This window comes from Mauremys mutica, chromosome 8 (genome assembly GCF_020497125.1).
Source record: "Mauremys mutica isolate MM-2020 ecotype Southern chromosome 8, ASM2049712v1, whole genome shotgun sequence".
Taxonomy (NCBI): domain Eukaryota; kingdom Metazoa; phylum Chordata; order Testudines; family Geoemydidae; genus Mauremys; species Mauremys mutica.
This window is the reverse complement of record NC_059079.1, coordinates 10,309,252-10,326,250: the sequence shown is the minus strand read 5'-3', so window position 1 is coordinate 10,326,250 and position 16,999 is coordinate 10,309,252. Positions and strand designations below refer to the sequence as shown.

The 16,999-nt window shown below is 39.5% G+C and overlaps 1 protein-coding gene across 1 annotated transcript in view; it reads left to right on the top strand.

The window, feature by feature from the left end:
* The window catches only part of NRDC (nardilysin convertase), a 43,799-nt gene that overhangs the window by 2,333 nt on the left and 24,467 nt on the right, over window positions 1-16,999 (top strand). Inside the window, exons 2-10 of the mRNA XM_045028843.1 lie at window positions 4,744-5,047; window positions 5,455-5,536; window positions 7,418-7,571; window positions 11,028-11,101; window positions 12,103-12,198; window positions 13,366-13,488; window positions 15,151-15,208; window positions 16,440-16,513; window positions 16,762-16,831. Coding sequence (XP_044884778.1) covers window positions 4,744-5,047; window positions 5,455-5,536; window positions 7,418-7,571; window positions 11,028-11,101; window positions 12,103-12,198; window positions 13,366-13,488; window positions 15,151-15,208; window positions 16,440-16,513; window positions 16,762-16,831 — 1,035 coding nt within the window. The remainder of the gene's footprint in view (window positions 1-4,743; window positions 5,048-5,454; window positions 5,537-7,417; window positions 7,572-11,027; window positions 11,102-12,102; window positions 12,199-13,365; window positions 13,489-15,150; window positions 15,209-16,439; window positions 16,514-16,761; window positions 16,832-16,999) is intronic.

The following is a 16,999-nucleotide window of genomic DNA, read 5'->3' as shown; positions in this document are numbered from 1 at the left end:
CTAATGGAGTCCTTAGTGATAGTGTGACCACATGAAAGAGTGGTCTCTGCACACATACCTTCCTTGAATGCAGCTTAATTTTATGTGCCACTGAGAGCCATTTTTAAAGAGGCCAGTTAACTGGATTTTTCTTAAGGAGATTTCTGTGTGCCAGCCTCTGTTTAATGCTAAACTTTCAGTCTTAAAGAATAAAGGCCAAAAAAATTGACACTGGGGTGAGGGCAGTACTCTTCATGCAGCCAGTAGGGAGGCTTACTTCTGTCCATTTCAGATTCAAAATTTAATCTTAAATTATTATGCAGATTGACAAAAGTGCTTTTCCCTGCTGGTTAATGGAGAGGGCGCTATACCCTGGAGTAGGAAAACTGCCGTTCTATCTCTCCAGTTCACTTTTCCCATCTTTCTTACCTCTGTTCTGATCCTCCTTGGCCCACTCACATTTTTCTTCATCCTTCTCCATGAGTGTCACATCTGTGCATAGAGTTTTGTTAGCAAGAGCACCTGTGGGTATGCCAAACTTCCCCTATAATGATGTAACCATGGGGCAATTGGGAAATTCATTGTACATAGACTACCATGGGCTGCTATTCTGAGGCAGGGGGATTCCAGAGATGAAGAGAACTGTGGACTCTGTATTTGCTGGTGAGTGTGGCATGTAATAAGCATGGAGGGTGGAATTTTTCAAAATATTTTGGAATTACCCTAACTCGGGGATCGGCAACCTTTGGCACGCGGCCTGTCAGGGAAATCTGTTGACAGGCCAGGACGGTTTGTTTACCTGCAGCATCCACAGATTTGGCCAATCACAGCTCCCACTGGCTGCAGTTCCCCATTCCAGGCCAATGGGGGCTGTGGGAAGCGGTGGCCAGCACATCCCTTGACCCACACTGCTTCCCACACCCCTGATTAGTGGGAATGGTGAACTGTGGCCAGTGGGAACTGCGATTGGCTGCACCTGCGGACGCTGCAGGTAAACAAAGGGTCCTGGCCTGCCAGTGGATTTCACTGACAGGCTGCATGCCAAAGGCTGCCGAACCCTGCCCTAAGTCTTCTCTGATGGAAGTCAATGGTTAAGTCACTGATTTCCATAGGAGGGGAGTTAGGCCAGCACTTGAATGGTTTTGAAAATCTCACCCTTAGAACACAACTTTGGTGTTCTAAGGGTGACAACTCGTAAGCAAAGTATTCAAAAAGAAGATAGTCTAACAGTATATGCCATCTACTTCTCCACTCACAGACGCACTTAACCTCTACTGTACACCACAGACCGTACACCATAGCCTTAATTTTGTGTCCCAGGGATGCCAGTGTTCCATCATTACCTCTCGCCAAACTACACCTTTCACACAACAAAACAAAGTAGCTCTGCCCTGTAGTGACATCATAATGGGGGGAGGGGGAGAATTTTAGATTGGTTAATTGGGACAAAAATATCCATGTCTTAGGTCATAATAGCCGGGCCATGCAGTAGCTGTGCCATACCATCATTCAGTTGCCTTAACTGTACATTTCCATACCATTAATGTGTATGTTTGGAATTCTTTAGGTTTAACCTTATCCGCGTTTCCTGGGTTTATAATATTTGTACTTGGATAATTACAGTATCCCTGTAATGTTCCTTACCTAAATTGACATGTATCTCAGTCTTTATTAGTTAAGAACAAAAGTGACATTCTGACACATAAGTTATCGCCAAAATTGCTGTGTTTTGAGCATTCTCGCTTTTATTACCCACAAGTACTCTGTGGTATGTTCATCTGTATATCTGAAGCATTTTATATGAGTATTAGAATCTTAATTCAGTAAATGGAGTTTCCTCTTCTGGGTGGAGCAGAGGCTCTAGCCTGCTGGTTTTTTGGCTAGTTGACATGTAAGCAGGTAACTTGTCACAAGAATAAGTGTTCTGTTAATGCTAGCCATGGTGTTTAAATTTTATGACCCTTTTTTAAAAACAAAATCCTAGCCATTCTGTGACCTATGTCTAGGCCAGGGGTAGGCAACCTATGGCACACGTGCCAGAGGCAGCACACGAGCTGATTTTCGAGGGCACTCACACTGCCCGGGTCTTGGCCACTGGTCCGGGGGGCTCTGCATTTTAAGTTAATTTTAAATGAAGCTTCTTAAGCATTTTAAAAACCTTATTTACTTTACATACAACAATAGTTTAGTTTTATATGATAGACTTATAGAAAGAGACCTTCTAAAAACGTTAACATATATTACTGGCACGCGAAACTTTAAATCAGAGTGAATAAATGTAGACTTGGCACACTACTCCTGATCTAGTCTGACCCCTGGTCTAGTCTGAACAAATACCAATGAAGAATTTCTAAAGAGCAACCAAAATATACACCACCCTAGTTTCTTTGTATTTTAGGTTCAGTGATGGGAGTCCTTCATCATTCCTACATGCTGCTCAGATACTAGCAGTAACTAGTGTTCAGTTATAGTTTGATTGCACTTCTTTTTTTCCAGCTGTGACAAAAACATGGAAAAAGTGAACTACTAGCATCTCTGCTTAGCATTACCTAACTCTGTTTTAGATTCTTGCTAGCTGAAACCAAAGCGCCTTCAGTAGTTGCCTAGTTCATCCACAGACCTATTCATGGAATCTGTTTCCCTGCCTTACTACTTAACATCTTCAGTGATGCTCTGGAGGTGGGGAGTAAATACACAGTAGTATCATCAGCTCACTTATTTATAGGGGAAAGTGTGGTGAGGACAGAAAAAATAATGAAGACTTTAAAAGATAAAACTTGCCAAACCAGCATATGGCTTCTGTCAGATCTTTCTTCCAAAACAATAGGGATGCTGTGTTGCTTCACCTCAAGCTTCATATTGATCACTAGCAGATGAGTACCCATTGTGGGCCATGAAAAACTGAAGAAGCTGATTGTCTCCATCAGTGAAGAGGACAACTGATGCTGTTCAGTTGCAGGCATCCTGAAGCTGTTCTGAAATTACATCAGTTGAGGATTGTGCTTTGAGTTCTGTGGGATTCGAGTAAATGTTATAGGCAGTATTTGGAATTGTGTACGCGTAACAGCTGTGATGGCCGAGTGGTTAAGGCATTGGACTTGATATTTATGCAGTTACAATTGTAAATAATTTTCCAAATTTGTATGTATGGTATAATTAAGATTCAGTGTTGGTGGTAGAGAGGTAGCTTTATGTGCATGGAGTGGGGTTGTCTCAAAAGTTAATTTCTGCACAACAGAGAACTATTTTAAAAACTATTGTCATGATACCTCCAACTAATAATAGTCTGGCTTTTCCTTCCAGATCAAGGGAAGGGGGAGGACTTCTACCCTATTGGGTAAATGTGATCCTCTTCCTTGGCTGTGCTAAGGATGATAAATCCCCTGCACAGAGGGGGGAGTACGTGGAGGTGGTGACTTGGACCTCTTGGCCTTTTAGGTTGGTTTTGGCCCTGTAGAATGTAAATCATAACTTCTTAATATCATAACATTCAACAGAACACAAATGAGAATCAGCTGGAGAAGAATACACAGCCAACTTTTTTGTGGAAGTAGATTATCCAATGTGCATACATAAGTGAAGGATGAAAGCTGTATTACTGAGAAGAGTTGTGGAGTGACACTGGGCAGTGAGTTACAAATTTGTGCTGCATTATAACAGCAAAGAGAGGCAGTTATTTTCTTTAGGCTGTAGCAGTTTAAAGTCATGGAGCAGGGAAGTGATTTCTCTCTCTCTTGTGAAGAAGAGACATCAGCTGGGAGGAAATTCAGAGCAACAATGATTGGGGGTCTTGAGAAATTGACTTAAGGAAAGATTAAGACTCACTCCTACAAACTGCTCTGTAGAGTCCCATTCGCTTCACTGAGCTTTCTGGGTGCGAAGGTCTGTCTGCATATAACTAGTTGCTCTTATAGGTGTATTTGCTTCATAAATAGTATGTCAGATTAGTTTCCTGAAGTTCTTTCCCTAACTGCAGCATTTGATTGGTGTGTGGTTTTTTTTTGTTTTTGTTTTTTTTAAAGTTGCTAAGGTAGTAAAAGCTCACATACTTTCCACTGACTTTATCTCACTGTAAAATTTTCATCTGGCTTCTGCTAGTGCTTTGAGCTACTTTCATTTCTCTCCATTAATTCTTAAAATGCTTCTCATGTATATTCTGCAACCAACCGGTCTACAACAACACTGGATATTTCACATTCCTGTCATACTTTGACACCTGTATAGATTGTCATATAATGTACGCTACCATAGCAGACTGAGTACTTGACAATCAAATATTCAGCATCTGTGTAGAAAAAAAGTTGCAAAAATAATTCACTCATATGAAGATAATTGTCAAGTAAAACACAATGAAGTTTCATGATATTACATTTTCCTTTCATACTTTGTAAATCTAGATCTGGAAAATCTGAATTGGGGATTGGGCCTTGTTATCCTTAACTGTATGTGACTTTAATAATGTAGGAATTAATGTATGTGCAGGCTGTTTTTTAAAAGTTAAGCCCATGTCATCTTATAAGGCATATTTAATTAAACAGCAAAAAATGTACTGGTAGAATAAGTTCTGGTTTTACTTTTGTGCGGTGAAATTACTCATCTTGCTTTAGATCTTCAGTTTTCATTTTTAGAGGGTTTGACTAAGGAACTTCAGTTGAAGAGCCCAGAACAATTGTGGTAAATCCACAAACACTCAAACTTTTCTGTGAGATTCAGAGGTTTTAGGAAACAAGAGAAGTCTAAATAGTCATATAATTATTCTTATAGATACATCAAATTACAAAATGGCTTGTGTGCGCTGTTGATTTCGGATTTAAATAACATGGACACTGCCCCTTCTGTGGTGTCTTCGGAGGGGGAGGACAGTGATGAATCTGAGGATGAAAGTGATGAGGATGACGACTCTGGAGCAGAGATTGAAGATGACAAAGAAGGGGGGGATGATGATGACGATGACTATGATGAAGATGATGGTGGTGGAGATGAGGATCTCAATGACCCTGATGACAGTGAATTGGAAGAACTAGCAGAAAAGGAAGAGACAAGAAAGAGGGGTTGTGCAGAAAAGCAGGTATGTACTAATTTTACATGATGGAAAAATTGTTAAATGGAGGACTCCTGCCTAGGCACAAACTCTGAAGTGCTGTGGTCAGACAAGCAGGCCAATCTTCCATGCCTGTGTGTGTCCCTTACCTAAATTATCTTTGTATTTATATTGCTACCTTCACTTTTATGTGAGACCTCATCTCTTGCCCAGGATTGAGCCTGTGCTGTTACTCATGAACACAGTGCTTGCCCAGTGATTGCCACAGGAATAGCAGCAGAATGAAACATAATATAGTCCTGGTCCATTGTCCTCTTCTGATCCTGAGGGGAATAGGTGTGGGATAGGTGGGGAATAGGTGCTTGATTGGTGTGGGATTTATTGCTACCAGATAACATTTTGAAAAATGACTCTTACCATAGTGCATTTTCTAGTCTGCAGCTGCCCTTTGCATTGCTGTCGGCAGCTTCTCTGACCCTGAAGACCTACCTGGATTAGCACACTTTCTGGAACACAGTATGTATCTGCTTATATTTCACATTTTCTTACTTCAGTGAAAAATGTGTTGCCATGAGTTTATAGAATGCTGTTTCTTTAGTGTCTTATCGACGCAGAATTACTCTTTTCCCATTTGAAATAGCTTGTGCCTGAGATTTTTCCCCACTGAACTCCACCTACATGTAGAATTCTTGCTTAATGACTGTTTGCATACAAAATAACTCTTCCTATCTAAAATCTTGTGATAGGTTTTAACTCGTATAAAATGTAGTTGAAGTTCAGTTTGTTTTAATTTTAAAGTACGGAGGATACTGTTTTGGAATAACATAATTTAATAAGGGAGAATGCAAAACATATAATATGTATACGTTAGTCATAAGCATTATGACTTTGTATTTTGTAGATTTTTATGGCCTTAAGTATTTGACAGTATAAGTAACCTAAGTCTAAATTGTAGCCTTTTGTATCTATGACTATAGTGGTGTGTATACACACACCGCTCTCTATCTGTGCCCAGGTACGAAAACTCTGCTTTCTAACACTTAATCTATTATTAAATGTGGACCAAGCCTTTCTCAGAGGACTAAAAACATGCTTGATTGATTCTGATTTATCTAGTTAGATGTGCAGGTCTCTAGCAAAATTCTGAATTCAACTGTTCTGTTTTCCCCGGCCCTATTTTCATTTGATTCAATGAATTTCTCCTTTGCAAACATTGTCCAATAGCAATTCTAAAATTTTCTTCCGAGAGCCATAGAGTGGTGGATTTTTCTTTCTTATTGTTTTGAGTGGTTATTTTTCTCTGTGGTCTTGTAAATTTGAAGGAATGTCTCCCAAAACATGGCAAGATAGGTTTTTATTTAAGTGTATATTGAAGGTTATCTTGTAAGCTTTTTGATATTCATGGGTAGTCCCAGGAAACATGTATGAGAGATAAGGCACTTTAAAAAAACAACAACAAAAAAACCCTAAAACCCTTGGTCTTGATTTGCACACTCTTCCACTACTTTTTCACCCATGTAACTCTATTGACTTCAGTGGAATTGTTCCTGATTTACATCAGTGTATGTGAGAGCACAACCAGAACCTTTATTTTTATTGTCGTGCCTCATGTTTCCCTCAAGATAGGCTTCTTGCTTGTTCTTTAAATCTTGACTTTTCTATCAAACAGGCTTGACTAGGAGGAAATTTTGGGGCTTTATGTCCCATCAATATTGAACTTTTTCCCTTTTAGTTCACCTTTCTCTCCTTTTCTGTATGCAGTGTAGTTGTAGTCTTATTGGTCCCAGGATGTTAGAGACACAAGGTGGGTGAGGTAATATCTTTTACTGGACCAGCTTCTGTTGAGTGTACCTTTCCCAGACCTGAAGAAGAGCTGTGTGTGGCTTGAAAGCTTGTCTTTCTCACCAACAGAAGTTGCTCCAATAAAAGATCTACTTTTCTTTAATGAATACCGGGGCAGATGAGCCCACAAGTGGCTCATGGGAGATGGTGATAGCTTGCATGTCTGGCCTTTTGTATAGTGACCACTAGGGCCAAATTCAGATCAGTGTACTCAGTTGTTGTGGCTTAAAGACATATTTGAACATGAAACACTTGTTGTCTTGAATTATTGCATGATGTTAGGCCCACAGTAACTGACCAGCCTGCTTTTCAACTGCCTTATTCATGATATAATTGTTTGTGTGTGGCAAGTTGCTGTAAAATGCTAGTATTCTTATTTGGTAGCATCTTACATCCACTTGCTACAGGTGTAAATGACTACACGAAATGCAAGGCAGTGGAAAATCAGGCCATCAGTATGTAATTACTACTTGTTCTAGGTGATGGCTCTGTGAGCTGTCTTTCTGCAATCAAATGTTTATAAAATCTCCCTAATTTTGATGGCTTTTGTTTCAGTGGTATTTATGGGCAGTTTGAAGTATCCAGATGAGAATGGGTTTGACGCATTCCTGAAGAAACATGGGGGCAGTGACAACGCTTCAACTGACTGTGAACGGACAGTCTTCCAGTTTGATGTACAGAGGAAGTACTTTAAAGAAGCACTTGACAGGTAACTCGATCATACCAAACAAAGGATAGGTTAAAATAGACTAACATGATCTGTATCTGCTTGAGGAGACTGTGTAACTTTGCATTGCTTTATCTTGGCCTGATTGAAGGGAGCCAGCGGTGACTGAATATTTAGAGGTCTCCTTATTGTAACAGATGATATAGATGGAGGGACTGACTTTATTTTGGATCTCTTGTTATCTTTTGAGATAGTAGCTGTACCTCACAGTTGTATATATTCTCTTGGGATTAAGGTGATTTGTGCACTTGCTACGAGAGGAGGAAAGATTTCAATGGGTATGTCTACACAGCCTGTGGCAGTGAGCCTTCCAATCTGGGTTGACGGACTTCGGCTAGCGCTCTAAAATAGCATGTAGACAGTGTGACGGGTTCGGTCACAGAGACCCCCTTGAGACTGTCACCTGAAGTGCTGAAATTACCTCTGAGCCCGTTTTCCTTGATAGCTTGGGACTCCAGAACCCTGCCTTGTTGAGCCAGACACACTAGTCTGCTGCAGCACAGACCTAGGTCTGAACCATGCCCCCAAAGCTGCAGACTTTAACCAAAAACTGTTCAGCAGTCACCTATTTCCAGCATCCAGACACCCAGTTCCCAGTGGGATCCAAACCCCAAATAAATCAGTTTTACTCTGTATAAAGCTTATACAGGATAAACTCATAAATTGTCTGCCCTCTATAACACTGATAGAGAGAGATGCACAGCTGTTTGCTCCTCCAGGTATTAATTACTTACTCTGGGTTAATTAATAAACAAAAGTGATTTTATTAAGTATAAAAAGTAGCATTTAAGTGGTTGCAAGAAATAACAGACAGAACAAAGTAAGTCACCAAGCAAAATAAAACAAAGCATGCAAGTCTAAGCCTAATACATTAAGAAACTGAATACAGGTAAATCTCACCCTCAGAGATGTTTCAATAAGCTGCTTTCACAGAGTAGATTCCTTCCTAGTCTGGGCCCAATCCTTTCCCCTGGTACAGTTCTTGTTAGTTCCAGCTTAGGTGGTAACTAGGGGATTTCTCATTACTGACAGCCCCCTTTGTTCTGTTCCATCCCCTTTTATGGCTTTGGCACAAGGCAGGAATCTTGTGTCTCTGGGTCCCTACCCCTCCTTCTAAATGGAAAAGTACCAGGTTTAAGATGGATTCCAGTACCAGGTGATAAGGTCACATGTCCCGTGCGACCCTAAGCCTCCATTCTTTCTGGCCTGACAGGAACACAGGAAGGCTTACAAGTAAACAGAGCCATATACAACCAATTGTTCTAGTTAATGGGAACCATCAAGATCCTAAGCCACCATTAATGGCTCGCACTTTGCATAATTACAAGAGGACCTCAGAGTAATTCTTCATATTTCTAGTTTTAGATACAAGGATACATTCATACAAATAGGATGAACACACTCATAGCTTTGTAATGATACCTTACAAGAGACCTTTTGCATGAAGCATATTCCAGTTACATCATATTCACACGTATAAACATGTTTCCATAAAACACATGGAGTGCAGCGTCACAGAGAGCACTTTGAAGTTGTGTTTCGGGATGGAGTTTGGGCTCTGAAGTCTGCCCTCTTTGGCTTCAGAGCCTGGCCCCCAAAGCGCTGTCTGCATGCTATTTTTAGGGCATTAACGCAAGCCCCGCTAGCCCAAGTCTATCAAACTGGGCTGGGAGGCTTGTTGCCAGGGGCTGTGTATGTGTGCAATGTGTGTTTACTGCAGATAACATGTTGGCTATATTTTAGGACTTTATAATAGTCTCCTGTTGTTGCCATTTCTAGTTAATTCCATTTATCCTCTATTCAGGAGAGATGCAGCTAGAATCTTTTAATGGCCTGATCCTTTTAAATATGTGCCCCCAAAGCTGTTTAATTTTTGGTTAAGTCTCTTTTCAAAAAAGAGAATCTACCAGTCTTACAAAAATTCTAGTTTATGTGGCCCACAGTACTATTGGAGAAAGTACACCTCTACCATGATATAACATGAATTGAGATATAACGCGGTAAAGCAGCGCTCCGGGGTGGGGCTGCGCACTCTGGTGGCTCAAAGCAAGTTCGAAATAACGCGGTTTCACCTACAACGCAGTAAGATTTTTTTTTTTGGCTCCTGAGGACAGCGTTATATCGGGGTAGAGGTGTACATGTTTAGTGCCATGAAAGATCATTGACTTTGTTCACACCAGGCCATATGATATGTTAGCACAATAAAGCTCCACCAGTCTAACTGGATTCCTGCCATAAGAATAAAAATATTCTCTCTCTCCTTTTTGAGAAGTGCAATTTTAATATTTTTAATACATGTATTTCCCTCTTCTTGCCCCCCATCCTCTTGCAGGAGGAAACTAGGCTGCACTGCCCTCAGGTGTTTTTATCAAAGCCATTAATATGTTGATTGAGCTAAGGTTTGCACGAGAATGTACACACAGTGGGAGTGCTGCTTTTATGGGAGCTATGAGCAAATGTTTTAAGGGCAGAATTCAGCCCTTTAAGGGTTGAAATCAGATAAGCTTGAAGGGGTCTAGAAACTAGCAACAAAGATATTTAGAGGTATGGTAAGATTTTTCTTCTACAGAGAGATTGAAAAGAATGAGGCTGTTGACACAATGACACAGAAAGGATAGGATAGTGTGTGAAGTAATGTATGGGATAGAAAAAGTAGTTCCTATTAACTGTACTCATACAAGAGTGACTGCAGCTAACGAATGTGAAAGGCAACAAATTACAAACTAATGAAAGGAAATATTCTTTAGCTCTGTGGATAATGAAGCTGCGGAATGCTTTGCCTCATGATGTTAAAGCAAAAAGCTGAATAGGGTTTTAAAAAACAGACGTTTATTTGTTTTCATTGTTTACTAGTCTCCAGTAAAAGGTAACCTACCCAAAGCTCTTGCCAGTCTCTAAAAATACACTTATACATAAACAGCTTGTCAATTACGCCAAGGTCAAATCACCTAACAACTGCATTGATATTGTCCAGCTTAATTTAAAAATTCAATGCGTAATCCATTATCCATTGACGCATCTGGTACCGGTGGCCACTGTTGGAGATGAGAATCAGGCTCAATGGACCACTGATATGATCATTCTCAGGATGTAAAGGCAGATAACCATGCATCCTATGATACCATGTCCTACCAACGCACTTCAGCTCCGAAGAACTAGGGGCCTTGCGGTTTGTTTTTTTTGTTTTTTTTTAAGTTTTTAAGAACACTTAAAACTTGGCTTTATAAAATTTTCTATAAAGGCTTTAAGAACTGGTGAAAATGTAGTTTAGAATTAAAACATTTCTGACTTAATGCAAATCCTAAATGTAAAAACAGTGGATGATGTTTGTCAGAAAAACTGAGTTTTTTATTATAGAAAATCTTTTTTTGTTTGTTTTGTTCTGCTCACTAGACAATGGGGGAAAATGAAATTTACCATTTTTTCTTTATTTTTTAGGTGGGCACAGTTCTTCATTCACCCACTAATGATCAGGGATGCAATTGACCGGGAAGTTGAGGCTGTGGACAGTGGTAAGTGTAATGTTCTTGTCACCATTATTCTTGATGCTTGGTATTTGGTATAACAATATATTGCAAAACTCCCCACTTAAAGTACTGAATTTATTTAGATTCTGTTTCCCTCAAATGAAACCAATATGCTCCACTTCTAATTCACCACATGTTCTAGTAAGGCCCAAAGTAGTATCTAATTGGGCAGGGAGTACCTAAGTTTTCTGACAGTAAGGCAGTACATATATCTGACAGAAGCACGTCTGAAAAACTTTGCTAAATCAGTGAAGCAAAACAAAACTGATGTATGGAATGAAAAAGAACTAGGTTATTGGTAATCTGCGAAGAGGTGAAAGGGTTGCTGCTGCTTTTTGATGCTCTGATACATAAAGACGACCTGAAAGGGGTGAGCTTTTAAGGAAATATTAAAAATATTTTTTGTTCTTGTTTTTTAAGTTAGGAATTATAAGTCTGGTCTTCCCTGATTTTGTTAAGAGGACATAGTAACGGCCCCAAATGTGTATTGTCAACTTTCTCATCCCTTCTATTGCTCCACTTTCAGTAGGATCTTTAACAAGGACATCTATTCTCTGAAGTGCTTCTCAGGGGGCTGAGTTAAATTTAAAGTTATTAACAAAAACAGAGTTTAAAACAGTCAAAGAATCCCTCATGCTTCATCAGCTCAGTGTTCAATCTCTTGATTTCATAATTATGCTGGAGTTCCAGGGTAGATAAACTACAAGGAATAGTAATATTTAAACTGTTCTGTTGTACTTTCTTTTTAAAGATCCAGTTCTGCAAGGTGTTGCCTGTCCTCCATTCCCACTAAATGGAAGTTGAGGGCATGCAAAACGTTGCACGATTGGGCACTGAATGCCTCCCTGCTTCTCAGTTTCCCCTTGGCTTCTCAGCAACGAACTGAGGTTTTGTTCTCTTCTCTGTTCGTTTTGAGCACATTAGTTAGTAGCAACATTGCCTCACATACTGATGATTAATAGAGTGCTAATGCTTTAAATTAACAGAGTATCAACTAGCAAGACCCTCTGATGCAAACAGGAAGGAAATGCTGTTTGGAAGCCTTGCCAGGCCTGGGCATCCTATGAAGAAATTCTTTTGGGGTATGTTCTTCTCTGACATTCTAAGACTTCATGAAACATGTGGTGTAAAAAAAGGTAGCAAAATGTCTTAACAATATGGGATTATTTGTAGTATCGCACTAAAATCTGGTGGCAGTTGAAACGTATGAAAATAGCTCTTCATTCTGAATAGAGTAAAACACTTTGGGATAAAAGGTGCAACATCTATTTAATAGATTTTTTTCAATGGTAGCCCTTCTGTTAAGCTGCTGCTAATTACAGTGGCTCATGGTCATTTTGTGTTAGTGTACTGGTGATGCTCTCTAGGGAAGCCCTGGTTTGCATAACCTCTTGTCTTTTTCCTTTAAAAATCCTTGGAAAAATAAGATTTGTATTTGGACATAAAAGAAAAAATACATGTGGGCTCACAAGGCCTGAGTCTAGGAAGATATTTCAAAAGAGTTGGTTCAGTCTCAGGGCTGCAGTAGCAGCTGAAGAGTTGCTTCACTGCCATTCCGTAGCCTTGTGGGTGGGAGAGAATTCACTTCACATGGTCCCAGGAGAGCCTTTCTGCACCAAGCCCCAAGTGTGCTGATGTGCATAAGTTACAAGATAACACTTGTGTTAAATCCTATCAGCTTTGAAATCTAGTCAGGTTAAAAAATGGAGTGTAGTTCCATGTGCTACATCTACAGCTGAATCTCTCCTGACAAGTGATTTGTAAAACTTCAACAGATTTTCTTTTCCTTTTTTTTTTTTTTTTTTTAAAGTTTTGCAATAGGGGAAAGAGAGCATTGCATAAACGGGAAACAAAAAGGCCATACACCAAGAGCTGTCCACAGTGCACAAAGTGAACATACAGAAAACACTTTTTTTCTTGAAATATTTACTTGTAACAATACTAAGTAAAAACCGATTGAAGTGTAACTTTAACTCTTGTTTTCTAGCAGTTTTTGTGCGTTAATACAGAACCTTAACATTAGTTAAAAAATTTTCTGTGTATGTTTTCAGCATTTCTTCATGTATTTATGCCATTAGAAGACTCTGTGCCAGATCCTGTATCCCTTGCACATGCAGAATTCCTGTTGGTTTTACTGGGAGTTTTTGGTACTCAAGGAGTCCAAGACTGGGTTCTGTGATCTTATGTTATATGAGGCTCTGGCATATCAGTATCCAGATAACTGACCATTTTTCAAAATATATTTACAGGCAATGCAGAGACACTCAAACATGAGCCTAAAGTGAATAATATTGATACCTACACCAGGCTGAGGGATTTCTGGCAGCGCTATTACTCTGCTCACTATATGACTTTAGTCGTCCAATCTAAAGGTAACAGCAGTTGTTGCTTAAAAACAGTCAGTTATTTACTGCTTTGAAGTAGTGGTCTGTTTCAATCTCAGCTCAGCACTATCCCCATCTGCTTACGTAATGCTTCATGTCTGTGACTTGTATTGCTCTACAGGCTTGTCAGGCAAGCATCTATGTGCATAGCTTTTAAACATTTAAATTAGTTTATGGGACTGTCTTGGAGATCTAACCATCAATTGTGAAATACCTAACCAGGGAACCACAAGCTTGAATCCTGGCTTGACTCTCTCACCTGTCTTTAATCTCCTTACATTGATTTCCAGCAGCTTACTTTTTTGTGTTTTTTCAGGTGAGATCTTAACACAGAAGATCTGTCTTCTCTGAATGGAGACTAGAGATTTTTTTGACTTTTTTCAGTGGGAATTAGGGGTTTGTCCTGGGCAAAACTGCACGGCACACACCACAACTGAATGCAGCTGAAGGTGACAACATTTCAGTGGTGAAATGATTTTGTAGTGTGAGCTGATAGATTATATAAATGACATCCTGATCGACTTTGTGTTAGGTCTCAGTTCAGTAAAGCACTTAAGCTTGAGGTTAAAGGGAGTTTATCATGCTTAATTAAGCATGTGCTTGAGACCTTTATTCAATAGGGATAGACTTACCTAACTTCAAGAGTTTGCTTATGGGCTTAAGTGCTGCTTTTGAGTCTCTCATTCTCTGTGCCTCAGTTCTCCCTCTGTAAAAATAGGGATGATACCTTTTCTTCTCTGGCCTTTATTTTTCCTATCTAGACTATGCTTTTCAGGGCAGAGCCTGTGTGTTATCAGACTTTCGTGCAGTACCTATCAGGTTAGAGCTTCTAGAGATGCTACTATAATAATGGAAAACATGCTAAGTTGGATGCATTGGCCTTGGGTAGTATTTGCAAAAGGCAGATTACATTGATAGTAGTTCTGTTGGTTTTGCTTGTGATTGGAAGAAATGCATGGGAGCCACTAGCCCTGCAAGTCATCTCCATAGTCCCATCTCTGTTAAAGAAATCTTGTATTTTTCCTTTTCTATAAAAACCATCACTTTTCCTGTGAGATAGGGAGCACTACTGTATTGGTTGGAATGCAGAATTCTTGCTAGTTACACTTCTGCTATTTCATAATTTTTGTGAGCTGTTAACTTTATATAATCATTCCTTTATAAGGAAGCAAGAGAAAAAGTGCTTCTCATGTGATACTCTGCAATATGCTACTTAGTTGCACAACTACACCATATTTGCCTTTTCTCAGACTGCTGTATCAGTTCTGTCCTTGGGGTGATTGAACAGATCTAATATACTAGGCATTTTGCAAATCCCAAAGCTGTTAATGCTTATAAACAGGCTCTCCAGGTACCACCAACCTTTCAATATCAGTCCTAATAAGCGTGTGGTGCAGGTGGTACAGAGCAACATCAAGACATGATCAAAGGCCAGGTTTATATGAGGTTTGGGAAAATCAGAGTCAACCCAACAGGTTTTGATGTTTGCAGTCCAGCACTTACCAATTTAGAGAGAACTGCCCTGCTGTCTCCTTACATTAACTTGGGCAAATGGGGCAGGATTGGTAACCTGCCCTTACCATCCTGAGAATCTGCCTTTGTCCTTCAGTAAGGTGTGTTTGGTTTTTTTTCTCTCTCTCTCCTTACTAGAAACTCTGGATACTTTGGAAAAGTGGGTGACTGAAATCTTCTCAGCAATCCCAAATAAGTAAGATTTTTTTCTGATTACTTTCTTACATGGAAGCTGTGAAATTACATTGCAGACGTACAAAATTCCATGCATGCAGTGTTCAAAACTGTTGAGATTTTTAAAATGCCATTACCTCCATTACTGAGGAAATTATCCCCTTCTAACTGACTGAATACTGGTTGACCTTGGAGGTTAAAAGTTTTTTTTTTTATTTTGATTAAATATTTCTTAATGTGTTTGCATAGCAAGTTTTAAGCATTTAAGATGCTATGAGGTATCTGCCTGAAGTTGGAGTGTGATTGGCATTTGCTACACCTGTGCTGATGCCTTGTTGACTCCTGTGGTTGGATGGAAAATTATAATCTGCGGTTACAACATTCTAAATCTTACATCACTGCTTTGTGTTTAGATAAATGGCAGCAAGTTACAGCTGAATTATGGTTTGTGGTGATTGTTAGCTGTCATCTTTATAACTACAACAGGTTTTGATTGTGGCTTTTCAAAGTAATACAGTATAATCCACTATATCATGCTGTCTAAAATGGGCACGTAATCCAAATGTAGTCTTAACCTTAAAATTGCTGAATTTGTAGGTGTCTCCCCTCAATTAACAATCTTACCAATTTGTGGCTGAAAATGACTGTTTCCCCCATCTCATACCTAACATTTTGGTGTGAACGCTTCTTGATGTGTTACAGAACACTGGGTTATTTACACACACTTCCTCAAGCTGCAAGTTCCTCCTGACAAAATAATATTTGTTTAAAGATAGCACTCTTTTGTTTACTTATCTATGTGAATATCTCTATTGGAAATCCAAGAGGGATAGGGCTCTCACAACCTACCACTCACTTAACAAGGTGTGGTGGTGTGGTCTGTGTGAGGATTTTGTGATATTCTTGCCTGCACCTGCTCCAAACTCCTGTTCCATGCTAACTTTGGGAGGTTCGGTGCCATCAGTGGAGTGATGTGCCCAAAGTTTCGGGGGGCAGGGTTTGTGGAAGTACTCATGGGACTGGTGAATATCATGTTCTCTTTTATTCAGGATGTGTGTAGCTCTTGTGCCCTAATCCAGAGTCACATCAAAGACTAGACATTTTGGTTCTCTAGGGGCTTGAGGTTATCATCACTTCAGGACCGTGGGCATAAAGCAGCTTGTACGTGCCTCTGTGTGACCCTGGATCATGACCAGTAAACATCATGCTACATACTTCTATTTTTATTTTATTTTATTTTATTTTTTTTTAAGTGGCTTACCCAGGCCAAGCTTTGGTCACCTGACACAGCCTTTTGACACACCAGAATTTCACAAACTTTACAGAGGTGAGTGAACTGATTTCTTCTTTCTGTATTAAGTGTTCTTAATTGGAATTGTGTATACCACTGTGCAGATTCTTATCCATTTTGTTTTAAAATAGACAATATATTTTTGTTTTAATAATGTAAGGTTATGTATTTTTCCCACTACTTTCTGCATTAAATACAATATTTTGCCCACTTCTGATTTATCAGACTTCGAGACAGGAGCAGTAATGTATTTGCATTTAATTAATACATGTCTTCCTGTTCAGTTTTTCCAGTCAGAAAAGTTCATTCATTGAGCATCACCTGGGCACTTCCTCCACAGGATCAGCATTACAGGTGAGGATGGACAACATCTTATTGATAACACATGCTTGACTGTGTGGGGGGGAATGCTCTAAATAACAGAGGCTCTTAGGATTTGTTCATATTGCAAGTTGTGCTGGTTTAAGTAAAGATGTGTGTTTTAAAATTAATCTAAATAAACTAGTGCAAACCTGTGTGTGG